This window comes from Populus trichocarpa, chromosome 2 (assembly GCF_000002775.5).
Source record: "Populus trichocarpa isolate Nisqually-1 chromosome 2, P.trichocarpa_v4.1, whole genome shotgun sequence".
In the NCBI taxonomy this organism is placed as follows: Eukaryota; Viridiplantae; Streptophyta; class Magnoliopsida; order Malpighiales; family Salicaceae; genus Populus; species Populus trichocarpa.
The window spans coordinates 15804211-15816145 of record NC_037286.2 but is presented as its reverse complement, the minus strand read 5'-3'; the positions used below and the strand labels follow the sequence as shown (position 1 = coordinate 15816145).

Sequence of the window (11935 nt, the reverse complement as noted above, 5' to 3'; positions counted from 1 at the left end):
AGGGCTCCACCCTTTTCCTTGTTTAGATCTTTTGGACTATGGATTGGTTGGTTAGCTGGCGGCGGGCAGCTGTGCTCCATATGATGCCCCAATTTTATAATTTTTAATTAGTGAGAAAAAAAAAAAAAAAAAACATTAACTATGTCGTTATCCTTATCTCAGTGGTTCAAGTTCCTACAGTGAAATCAGAACAGATGTTAATGACTGACAGTTTGTGCTTGCTTTCATCTAAAGCTTGTTTCTCAGGCCCTCAGCCCACATGGGGTGGCGGGTGTCATGTCCGGCAGCCATCTTAGGTGGACATTGACTTCCATCTTTCTATCTAAAGATTGCCCGTCACCTCATCTCGAAACTTATCACAAACTGGGCGTAGGGCACCCCTGCTTGGGCATAATTAGAAAAACCTTTCTTAAATTAAACTTATCGTGGTTATATGATCTCACCATGTTTATGCCATAAAAGAGAAAAATATAGAGGAAATAACACCGTTTGAATATAATCATCTTTAAAAATAGTGGTTAAACACTGTTTTTATTGAAAATAATTGTTGTTTCGAAAACATCTCTCTCTCTCTCTCTCGGTTGAATTAACATGTATAAAAAAAATTAATTCAAAATTTTATGAATATCTAATAATCAAGAAATAAGATTCTAAATCCAATGGTTAATAAAAAAAGGGTCATTGATAATACACTGAAACTCTATTTTCGACTCATCCAGTACTGTTAGAAAGATCTCAACGAGATGATTTTAACCACATCTTAAAAGGCCATCAAATGTAGTCGTAATTTATTAGGGGTTTTGTTCATCGTTAATTTAGGATTAATTTTGACCTCCTTTAATGTTCTTCCAATGTGTAGTTAGAACCGTTTCGTTGAGATCTTTCTGACTGTACTAGATGTGTTGAAAACAAAGTCTTGGTTTATTTACAGTGACATTTTTTTTTTATTTATCTCTCCTACCACATCATCTTATCTCTTTTTTTTCTTGATCATTGAATTATAAAATATTTGATTGATTTTTGTTAAGGTTAATTAATTTGTAAAAGAAGATATTTTAAAACATTCACAACTGTTATTTTAAATAGTTGTATAGAAAAATATATTTTGAAACACGATTAATATTCCAAATAATAATTGGATATAAAAACAATATTATGAAATATGGTTGTATTCAGACTGTGCATTCAATATTTTCTCATAACTTTTAGCAAACTATGAGCTTTTTCAAAAAAATAAAATCCGTATATGCAGGGACGGAGCCAAAAGATACAATTAAAAGGGGCAAGATTTTAATTGTATTATTATTTTAGCTAAAATTATATAAATTATCAAGGGAAAGCTGGAAAAACAATTTTCTTGCAGGGGCTGGGGCCCTGCTTGCCACCCCCTGTCTCCGCCCCTGCGTATATGTATATATTAATATGGTTAACCAAGGAAGGTTGCTTGTTGGAAACATGGTGCAATGACATTGTCACCTTACCATATCCATTAATAACCAAATGCATTGCATCTTTTATGTTTGGAAGTTTTCCAAAATGTGTCTGACTCTGCACCCACAATAAAAAAACAGAAGAAGAAGAAGAAGTAGCGAGTTTCTTACATGGCATGCGGACCATAATAATTTCCACATGGCAGCTCCAGAATGTGTATAGACATAGAGGAGGGCCCCACTCTTCTTCCTGCCAATCAAGTGGAGGGAGGGAGGGAGGGAAGGGGCCAGAATATTTTTTCCCATATGAGGGCACCTATCTTCACATTTATGTGTGCAGCTATGTGGGTGGATTTATTTTATTGCAAGCTGAGGGTAGTGCTGATAAATGCATGGTTGTTTGTACTGAATGTGTGAAAAGAAAACTGAGAAAAAGCAACTTGAGGTTCTTGTCATCTATTGCCAGCTCCCTGTTTCCTCTCTCTCTCTCAATCAATTGGGTTAGAGTATGATCTTGATCTTCTTATTTTCTTTTTCACTGACTTCTCCAAGTTAATATTCAGAGCAATTCTGTGTTTCATCAAGGCATTTTTTTTCTTGGCATAACCTAGTTAGAAGCAGCATAGCAGAAAAACTGAGTCATGGATGGTTCTCCATCTAGAAAATTGGACTCTAATGTTTCAGAGCACACCCAAGAAATTCAGACATCCAAAAGAAGGTAGGTTGGTGCTCATTTTCTTGCTTTTGTTTTCTTTTACACTCTTGTTAAGTATAGTTTCATTTTGAAAAGCTAGCTAGTTGATTGAGAGGCATGTTTCTGCCAAGTCTTCTCCTTTATGTGCCCAAAATCATTCTTAAAACATCGAGTTCATTTTGTAGGAAGGTGGTTGAGAAGACTGTTGTTAGAGTGAGGATTGGAAAAAATGCTGGGAAATTAAAGAATGAAGGGCCACCTTCTGATTTCTGGTCTTGGAGGAAATATGGGCAAAAGCCTATTAAAGGATCTCCTCATCCAAGGTTTATCATCTTCTTTCATTTTGGATCAAGTCTCTTTTCTCTTCACTATATATCTTAATTCATGGTTTAACTCTTTTTCCCCCCTTAAAATTACAGTAGATCATACTTCTTTTCTAATGTTACTTTATCAGCTGACATTTTGGAGGTGGAAAGTGAATTCCCCCCCCTGGATCCACTGGATTTTGTGTAAATGTTCCAAAAGACTGCCTTCTTCTGTCACTGTAATTTCTCCATGATTATTTTCCCTGTACAAAACAAGAGTACTTATCAGCTGTCTCTGTTTTTCATGCCTTGCAGGGGCTATTACAGGTGCAGTACATCAAAGGGCTGTTCAGCTAAGAAACAAGTGGAGAGATGCAGGACAGATGCTTCAGTACTCATCATTACTTACACCTCAAATCACAACCATCCAGGTCCGGATCTCCACGAATCCAGCCTGAACCAACAGTCAAAAGATCCCGAAACCCCTCCGACTGATCATGTAGATCATCCCACAACTCCCAAACAAGAAAAGCCAGAAGAAGAAACAGAAGAAGGGCATGGCCACCCCATTGTGCCAAGCGCTGATGAAAATGCCAGTGAAGGTAACAGTTTTCACTACTTACAATCCCCAATAAGAATTTCTCAAGATATCATGATCAGCCAAGAAGATCCTTTCGCTGAGAACCCAGAGAAAAGTCATGATACATTGGGTATTGTCTTGGATGAGGAGCCCATCAGTTGCTCCAGACTGATGACATTTTCAGCACCCAAATCAGAAGAGAACAACGACTTCTTTGATGAACTAGAAGAGCTACCCCACATCTTCGTCTTTCACTAGCTTCACGAGGGGCAGTTTTTTCGATGAAAGGATTCCTGTTGTCCCTTCTTGATTCTAGTTTTTTTTTCTTGGCCTCTTGGGGCATCCTGCCTTGAAAAATGTTCTTAAAATGTCCATGTATAGGGCACTGCTAGGAGTAGTTATTACTTGTAGTTTCTCTTCTTTACTTTCACCAAACGAGTAAAGTGGTTACTAAAGTTGCGCACACTAACAGAAGGTAGTGGAGAGATACATCATCTTTTATCAGGTTTCTTGAGATTGAGACTATATGCTCTTTGATAGACGAGAAACCCACATTTTTCAGAGTGGAAGAGGAGAGAGTTGTGAGCATATTTCTGTGTTTTAAATTAAAGAAGGCACGAGGTTCACAAGTGAGTGCTCAGAGATCTTTTATGAGATAAGGGTCTCTCTCTCTCTCAATTTGCTTTTTGGGGTGAGTGGTTGCTTTGGTGAAAGAGATGTTTGGCCTTTTTGGAAGTAACTTATTGTTCAGCTTGATTGAGGAATACCAGCCAGCATCGCTCTTTTTTAAAAAAATTAATGGTGCTTTGTGTTTTCGGGCGTGTCAGCTGTTGTAGATTCTGCTGGTAGACAAGGCCAAGCCTTCAGATACATGTCTTTTGCCGGGGAAAGGAGTGGCATAAGCCTCCAAAAACGCCTAAACTTGTCAAATATTATCATACCTCATTTAGTACTCGTGGAGGCAAGTCATTTACATCAGGAAAAAGCCAGAGGGACGTAATGTGCATCAATAATTGGGGTATTTTATATCATGATTGCTGTTGAGAATAAAAGTTTAATGTAATTATTGTCGGGAATAATAACTGTTTTAGAAACTATATACCTCACAATTTAATTAACTTACATAAAAAAATAACTAAATTTTTTATGAAGATTTAATAGTTACAAAATGAGATTTGAAATTCAATAACTAAGAAAGAATGGGTTACTGAACTTCTATTTTTGACATGCTCAGTATTGTTAAAAAAATCTTGATAAAATGATTTTAACCATACCTTGAAAAACCAATGAACGTAATTGTAATTTGTTAGGGTTTTATTCGGAGTTAATTTAGGATTAATTACGACCTTCTTTGATATTCTTTCAATGTGTAGTTGAATCGTTTCATTGAGATCTTTCTAACGATACCGGATATGTCGAAATAGTCTCGGTATGTCCTTGATGACCTATTTTTTTTATTTTTTTTCTTCCCTCATTTTTCTCTCTTGACACTTCACCTCACCTGCTCTTTTTTTCTTGGCTATTAAAAAAATCTTGATAAGATAATTTTAATCACACTTTGAAAGACCACTAAACGTAATTGTAATTTGTTAGGGTTTTGTTTGGAGTTAATTTAAGGTTAATTACAACCGCCTTTGATATTCTTTTAATGTGTAGTTGAATCGTTTTATCGAGATCTTTCTAACTGTACTGGATGTGTCGAAAATAATCTCGATGTGTCCTTGGTAACCTATTTTTTTTTTCTTCCCTCATTTTGCTCTCTTGCCGCTTCACCTTATATGCTTTTTTTTTCTTGGCTATTAGACATTTAATCCTATATTTTAACCATTGGATCTTCGTAAAATATTTGATTGATTTTGTTGAGATTAATTAATTTGAAAAAAATAGATATTTTGAGGCATTTACTGAAACAACTGATATTTTGAATAGCAGTTATGTAGAAAAATATATTAAAATATATTCTGAGACACGATCACTATTTCAAATAGCAGTTGTGTATAAAAATAATATTCTAAAATGTAGTTGTGCTCATACTAAATTATTTTTCAAATACTTTTTCAACACATGTTATTTTCTAAAAAAAAATTAAATAAACTATGCTATTTTTTTAAAAAATCCCAATAATTAACCTGGAAAATTTTTATGTGCAAGGCCAGGCGATATGCTGCACCAATTATTATTATTATTTTTTTAATGCAAGCCCGTGTAAAGAACTAAGAAAAAAATTGTTCATCCAATGAAAAAGGAAAACCTGGAACGCTTAGAGCACAGCACAATTGATAATATTAGATTATTCTACAGTTGTTATTTCATTGTAGATGGTGATGATTTTTGAGATAATTACCAAAATACACCTACAAAAAGATTTGTATTCTAAATAACTCATCAAAATATTAATTTATATCTATAAAACCTCAAAACAAGATTTTCAAATAAAAAATTAAAATCTGAACTTATTTTATTAACTGCAGATACAATCTATATGATATGATTTGCTTTAAAGAAAAAGGAAAATTGTTGTATCATATATTATGTGTAGTTTATGGTAAAACATGTAATTGTATACAAATATTTGTAGACATAAAGATGTATAATACTATAGATATAATAATATGGATGTCTATATAATATAAAACACATTTGGAGTTAGTATCGTACCCTTAAAATTAATGTTTTAGTATTTTTGAATTGTTTTAATATGCTGATGTGAAACATGAATTTTAAAAAATATATTATTTTAATATATTTTTTTTAAAAAATACTTTGAAACACAATCTTTCTCATACTCGGAACTTAATCTATCTAGATTTTTTTTTGTCATGAAGATAAAAAATATTAGATGGATTCTTCTGATAAAAGATTTTCTTAAAGGAGGTTAAGGTAATTATACCATTATTTTATTAAATTTGGAGGCAAAAAGCAACCATTTTGGCTTTCCTTTTGTCTGTAAACAGCTTTCAGTTGAAACACAAGCCGCAATTTATAAATGAACTTTATACCATTTAAGACTAATCCGAACTCGGGGAGCCTAGTTGAAGTACAAAATAATTTGTATTGGAATGCCTCTACTCCAGCTGACCTACAAATTAAGACATCAAAATCCATATTCAGGCTCGTAGTTTTACTTTCTCGCATTTTCTCCTCTGCCCACCTTCTTTTAGCCTCCATCTTCCATGGTTTCTAGTACCACCATAAAATAAAAATACAACCCACTTCATTGTTGCAGAAATGTGCAGCACGATTCAAGAGCTTTGACATGGTGCCCTAGGCAGCGAGTAAAGAGGCAAGGAAAAAAAAGTACAGTTTTAAAACTGCCCCCAAATTACATTGCCTCTCCCTTGTGTTTTTGTTGTAATATGATTGAAGGCGATAAACATTGAAACTGTAAACATAGTAACAGAGAGACTGAAAATTATTTAACTTTTGAGGTCTATCTTGAAAATTGCTATATAATTCGGGGGCATGAGTATTTACTAAATAACCAACTGAAAGAATTTGTTGGATTACTAGCTATGCCTCGCTGCTGAATAAGCACTACTCCACATCCAAGACACTGCTCATCAAATTGGTCCTTGCAAACTCAGCACCGTGAGCGAGAATCTAGAGGTAAAGTTGGTCTGAACTCAACTATAAGCTCTCTAGCGAAAGCAGCACCATTCATTTACAATAACAATGATGCTGAATAAAAATGGTGAATGAAGATCCTAGGGAAAAGATGCACATATCCGTTCAATCTCTTTCTCAGGCTTTAGTTCAACTAAAACTCGCCCAGGATGTAAAAGATTCTGAGTGAGAGTGTGTGGGGAGAAAAGGCTCTGCCTGAACTAACAGCAAAACATGTTCTATGATTCCCTAGCACATGGATATCAATATGCTTGATCATTAAATGCTACGTGGGTCATTGTTGATCTGCCGCAGCTGCCAGTGGCTGGAGAACCTTGAGAGGATTCAAGATAACACCATCAATAAGCCCGTAGTCCTTGGCTTCTTTCGCACTCATGAAGTAATCACGATCTGTATCCTGGTTGATCTTCTCAAGACTTTGACCAGTGTGGTAGGCGAGATACCCATTTAGGTTTGCCTTGTGATGCAACATTTCATTTGCCTGAAAATTATGCCAATGTTATGAGAGATGTTTAGGCCAAAGACAAATGGTTTCAATGATATGAGAAACTGTGCCAGGAACCAACAGGTCCCATACCGCGACATAAACTCATTTCAGATCAAATCTAGTTCATCTCTGGGACACATGTACGACTATAAATCAGAAGCACTATGGATATATCAGTTAAGGATAAATAATATAAAGGCTTCACAAACAAATACAAGTTTGGGAGAAAAAGGATGGCATACCTGGATATCTATGTCAGATTGCCCACCTTGAGCTCCACCAAGAGGCTGATGGATCATTATCCTTGAATTCGGCAAGCTGTATCTTTTTCCTTCAGTCACATAGTAAAAGAGAAACATATTCAGTAAATTTTGAAGCAGCAACCACAGATTGGAACTTTAAGTCAACAAGTCAATGGAGCATTTTACCTTTGGTCCCAGCACTAAGCAGAAAAGCCCCCATACTGTTTAACCAAAAAAAAGGAGATCAAACGACATAAGACAGAATGTTAATAATGGAAAATATTAAAGAATCCTGGGTGAATTAAATGGTATTGTCAAGGGCATATTTTTTCCCTTTCCCACCATTTCATAGAATTTAAATTTAAAAATATTTTTTTTACACGCAACACAGAATGTTAGTGGTTCCATAAGCACTCTGTTCATAATGTGTCTGGAGAAAGATCAGGTAGATAGTTTAGTATACTGAGTCCTTGGCCTGTAAGAGGAAGTATGGCAGAAGTTTTGACAATTATTGGTAGACCTTAATTGGGAAAAAATGCAGCATAGAATTCAAAGGAAAAGACTTCATATATGCTGGGAAGTCAAATATCCTTCATGGAATCCCTACGAGGATGCACTATAACTCTAAGGATATAGAGGATAATCATCCAAAAGACAACCACAAGCAGCCACATACAACACTTCATACACAGGACAAGCAATAGCAGAAATATTTATCACGCCTTAAGGAATATTGGCTTTAATTTGTGTCATGGAAAAAGGTGGGTTCTGAGATCCTAGATAAATTCAGTTTCTACAGTTTTATTACAGTGATGCATCAAGCTCAACTCTGTTATCGAGAAGAAATCATTAGGTGAGCATGGCTAACCATTAGCCCACACAAACAAAGGGGGGAGTCCCAGAATCACTTTAAGTGTGGTCCAATGGTGAGCTTACCTCACCTAGTAATTTCCTTGCTGAGGATCTATCATAAGAACCTTGAGGTTGCATGATCAACAGCCATTAGCTCAAGATCTAGACACCAAATCATTTAAGTTATTCCCATGGTAAAATCACAGAAAAAAACAGCTCACCACATGCATCTACTGAGACGGTACAGATATAATTCTCTGATCATCAACTAACATTCCATATAATTCACTGAAACTTATTTCTCCCGTCCTAACACTTGGGCAAGCCTGACAAATCTACATCATATAGATTCCTTTGAAGTTTCAAAACTAATGCTGTTTGACTCATAAAGGAGCAAGGTTGGAAATGTTAAATCCAATCCATGACAGAAAAGCTACTTTTTCATAATTCAATTAAGCTCCTGTCAATAAAACATAGTTCTTCTAATAGTTGATGAATAAATGAGGCAATACATTGGTCTATAATGATTCACTGTGCAACTAAGGTATAGGTAACAGTAAAAATATAGTACATAGTATAAATCAGTGATTCCTGTAGCAGTTAGGGAATAAATGACAAGAAAGAAAACAGGGAACTAGTAAATCTTGTACCTAGCTGCCAGTCCAACACAGACAGTGGAGACATCAGGTCGGATGTGCCTCATTGTGTCAAATATTGCCATGCCTAAGAAAAAAGAAGCACAGAAAAAAGGCACAGAGAGAGAGAGAGAGTAAGCCTCCAAACAAGTAAAAACAACATTACTTCACATGCTCAGGAAACTGAAAAAAGGTAACAAATAAAAGGAGACTTCAATCTGAAAAGGAATTACCAGCTGTAACTGATCCTCCGGGAGAATTCACATACATAACAATATCCTGCTTGGAAGAAAAAGCAATCCCTAGTTAGTAAACTGTTTGCCTCAATTCTTTGTATAATCAAGGACAGTGATAAAACAGGTTCATTTTGTCTCGTGTTTGTGCATGTGTTATAGTCATGGACTTGACTAAAATCTGTTAATAATGGAAGGATGAAATCATTAACTTTAATGCTGTTAGGGGGCTCAGAAGCAAACGCAAATTGAAATGAAGTTGACAATGACCGATAAGATATCAGCCAGCCACAACGAAAAGTCACCAAACTCACTTTGTTAGGATCAACAGCATCGAGATAGAGAAGTTGAGCAACAATAATGTTTGCCATGTCATCATCAACAGCTCCACCACAGCGTATAATTCTCTAGGAATTTTAACAACACTAAGATCAAATCTCATATAAAAACAGCCAAGCATTCAATGATAGATGATAAGCAAGAAGAGAAAGAAAGATGATTGATGTATTCACTTACATGTTGAAAAAGTTGACTGATAACACTCTGGAACCGTTCATGCACCATTGGAGGTGGTCCTTGCCCTTGAGCTCCATTTGCATAGGCAGGGAAGAAGGGCGAAGAAGGGATTTGCAAATCTTCCCTACAAAACCAATTCCACATTTTCTTCTCCATTTATTAGCACATCAAGCAAATAACACACAGCAAGTTAAAAGGGGTAAATCCTACCCACCTCATAGACCAAATCCCCTGCCGCAAACTTCTCTCAGGTGCCCAAAACTCACCAGAGTAAACAGCCTTCACTGAAGACGTCTGGATTGCCTTTCTATCACTACCTAACTCTCGCAATTTGCTGCAGTACATGTAGAAAACGAGGACATTTGAATTTCTTGAGTAATTAATCACGGCACACATGGAACATTTTTCAAATGCAAGAGGTAAATTCTAGCTTACTAATAGCAATTATCCATTCTAAAAAAAAAAGATTATTCAGAGTATTTTCAATCGAGCTTAAATCCAACCTGCAATTAAAAACTTACTTTTATAAAAAGCAAAAAAAAAAAAAAAAGATAGTTCCAATACGGGTTTAGTATCCAATAAAACAAAAAATAGTTCAAAGATTCAATTTTTTTTTCCTTTATTACTCTTCAGTTAATCCAGAAACACTGATAATAATAATAATGGCAAAACCATCGGGTAATTGGCAAACATCCGTGTCTCAATTCTGGAAAAAACAAAATTAGTAAAAAAAGAGAATGGTTGACCTGTAACGGAGATGGTGGAAAGGGAAAGAAAATTTGTCGGCATTGGGAGCGGAGCCGAGTGAAGGGTTAGGAGAGAAGAGAAGAGAGGTAGATGTGGAGAGGCATGAGTGTGCCATTTTTTTAGCTTTGTGTAAAGTGAGTGCTAGATGGAAGCCCCTTTGAGTTAGCTAAGTATTATTAGCGCCTTTATCCTATAAAAGTTTAGGGCTCGAGGAGGACGATGCTGCGGTAGATGGAATTGAATTGGTAGAGTGTGTTCGAGAGGAGAGAGATGTTTATCCTTGGTCGTTGGTGGCGGGTGAAAAAACAAAAAGAGGATTTTTCTTGCTGGTGTGCAAATGTGAGAAGTTTTTACTTTTTTTCCTTTCTCAAGTTTTCTTTTGTTTTGCTGGAAGTCCAACCCCAGCAGACTCTCCATTGATCATAACAATAATAATAACAATAATAATAATAATTGAGACTCAAACCTTATTCTAATATAAAACTAGCTTCTGTATAAATCAAAATATTTTTTAAGTAAAGAAAGATTCATAACTCAAGTCATAATCCTGTAAAAATTTATAATAAATAGTAAATGAAAAAGAAATTCTTAAATAAGCTTCGATGTATAAAAAAAGAAAAGACGTGAAAAAGTTTTAGTATAAACCCGGAAGAAACTAACAACGTTAATAAACTCATAAATGAAATAAACGATGAAAATGCAAAATGAATATATATGGGAATGACAAAATGATACCTAGAACTTACTTGAGGAATTAATTAGGTTCATGTAGGAATGACACTAGAAAATTTGAACTTTTAATGTAAAATCACTTATTAACCAGTTTTACGCTAACTTGCATAAATCTCAATTTGATAGTCAAATCAGGTTGAAATTTTACAAAGAATCTCCTAATATATTGTTTTATCTTTGGGTAAATTTTAGGACAATTAGTGTTCGGGAAAGCCATAAGAAACTGTTAGCAATTGGACAGAAAAGTAAAATAGAAATTCATTAATAACATTATGATAAATAAAATGAAAGATTGAGAAATTCAATTCTTCTTCCTCTATATACTGCTGGCCAGAATTTTTAGAGAGGGAGGAGGAGAAAAGAGAAATAAGAGAGTTACACATCAAAAATCTTAGGATGATTCAAGAGTTAAGGCTTCAATTAAAGAGTAGGTGAGGATTTAATTGCATTAACTAAAAAATTAAGAGAGAATCAAGAAAGAGAAAGATAAAACAAGAGAGAGAAGCAACAACAAAAAAGGAAAAAAAAGAGGACGAGCAAAAAAATTTCAACCGTTTAGCATTCAAAATTCATTTTATTAACGGGTAAGAAATTTTAAACCTAACTCTATAAGTTCAATTAGGAAAAAAAGAGAAAAGGATTGATGCCAAATTTGTGAATTTTGGCTTAGGGCTCATTAGAGGAATTTGAAGGAAATGTAAAATTTGTTGTGATGATAGAGATTATGATAGAGTAAATTATAATGGAACGGAAATTAGAAAGAAATCATGAAGGAAAAATCATATGATTCAATAGAACCTATAGGGTCGACCAAGAGGGAACAAATTAATATATAATGGAATTGTGTTAGATTAATGC

General features: G+C 34.9%; 2 protein-coding genes across 6 annotated transcripts; one reads left to right on the top strand and one right to left on the bottom strand.

The window, feature by feature from the left end:
- The first annotated feature begins 1539 nt into the window (after window positions 1-1539).
- LOC7460462 (probable WRKY transcription factor 69) lies at window positions 1540-3668 on the top strand. 5 transcript variants are annotated; one of them, XM_052450881.1, is made up of 4 exons: window positions 1754-1936; window positions 2042-2152; window positions 2310-2447; window positions 2745-3513. In XM_052450881.1, exons 2-4 carry the CDS (start codon window positions 2076-2078, stop codon window positions 3265-3267), a joined length of 738 nt encoding a protein of 245 aa, XP_052306841.1. In that variant the 5' UTR covers window positions 1754-1936; window positions 2042-2075; the 3' UTR covers window positions 3268-3513. The 5 variants fall into 5 exon arrangements, with proteins under 5 accessions (XP_024451788.1, XP_052306841.1, XP_052306840.1 ...); XM_002301478.4 differs by having other exon boundaries at window positions 1756-1936; window positions 2042-2148; XM_024596020.2 differs by having other exon boundaries at window positions 1540-2148.
- Window positions 3669-6421: 2753 nt separating this feature from the next.
- On the bottom strand, window positions 6422-10679 carry LOC7481404 (ATP-dependent Clp protease proteolytic subunit 5, chloroplastic). Its single transcript, XM_002302734.4, has 9 exons — window positions 10345-10679; window positions 9813-9932; window positions 9599-9722; window positions 9397-9489; window positions 9083-9128; window positions 8865-8937; window positions 7549-7583; window positions 7363-7451; window positions 6422-7114 (listed from the first exon to the last, which is right to left on the bottom strand). The coding sequence occupies exons 1-9, from the start codon at window positions 10458-10460 to the stop codon at window positions 6908-6910; spliced, it is 903 nt and encodes a 300-aa protein (XP_002302770.1). The 5' UTR covers window positions 10461-10679; the 3' UTR covers window positions 6422-6907.
- Window positions 10680-11935: the final 1256 nt, after the last annotated feature.

What these genes read in the sequence shown, in the direction of transcription:
- LOC7481404 (XM_002302734.4), bottom strand. Translation starts at nt 10,460, where the DNA reads ATGGCACACTCATGCCTCTCCACATCTACCTCTCTTCTCTTCTCTCCT. An exon ending in ATGCTGTTGATCCTAACAAA is followed by an intron (nt 9,129 to 9,396) that starts GTGAGTTTGGTG and finishes TCTTCCAAGCAG; the next exon opens with GATATTGTTATGTATGTGAA. An exon ending in CGGAGGATCAGTTACAGCTG is followed by an intron (nt 8,938 to 9,082) that starts GTAATTCCTTTT and finishes CTTTTTTCTTAG; the next exon opens with GCATGGCAATATTTGACACA.
- LOC7460462 (XM_024596020.2), top strand. Translation starts at nt 2,072, where the DNA reads ATGGATGGTTCTCCATCTAGAAAATTGGACTCTAATGTTTCAGAGCAC. An exon ending in ATTCAGACATCCAAAAGAAG is followed by an intron (nt 2,149 to 2,309) that starts GTAGGTTGGTGC and finishes TTCATTTTGTAG; the next exon opens with GAAGGTGGTTGAGAAGACTG. An exon ending in AAAGGATCTCCTCATCCAAG is followed by an intron (nt 2,448 to 2,744) that starts GTTTATCATCTT and finishes CATGCCTTGCAG; the next exon opens with GGGCTATTACAGGTGCAGTA.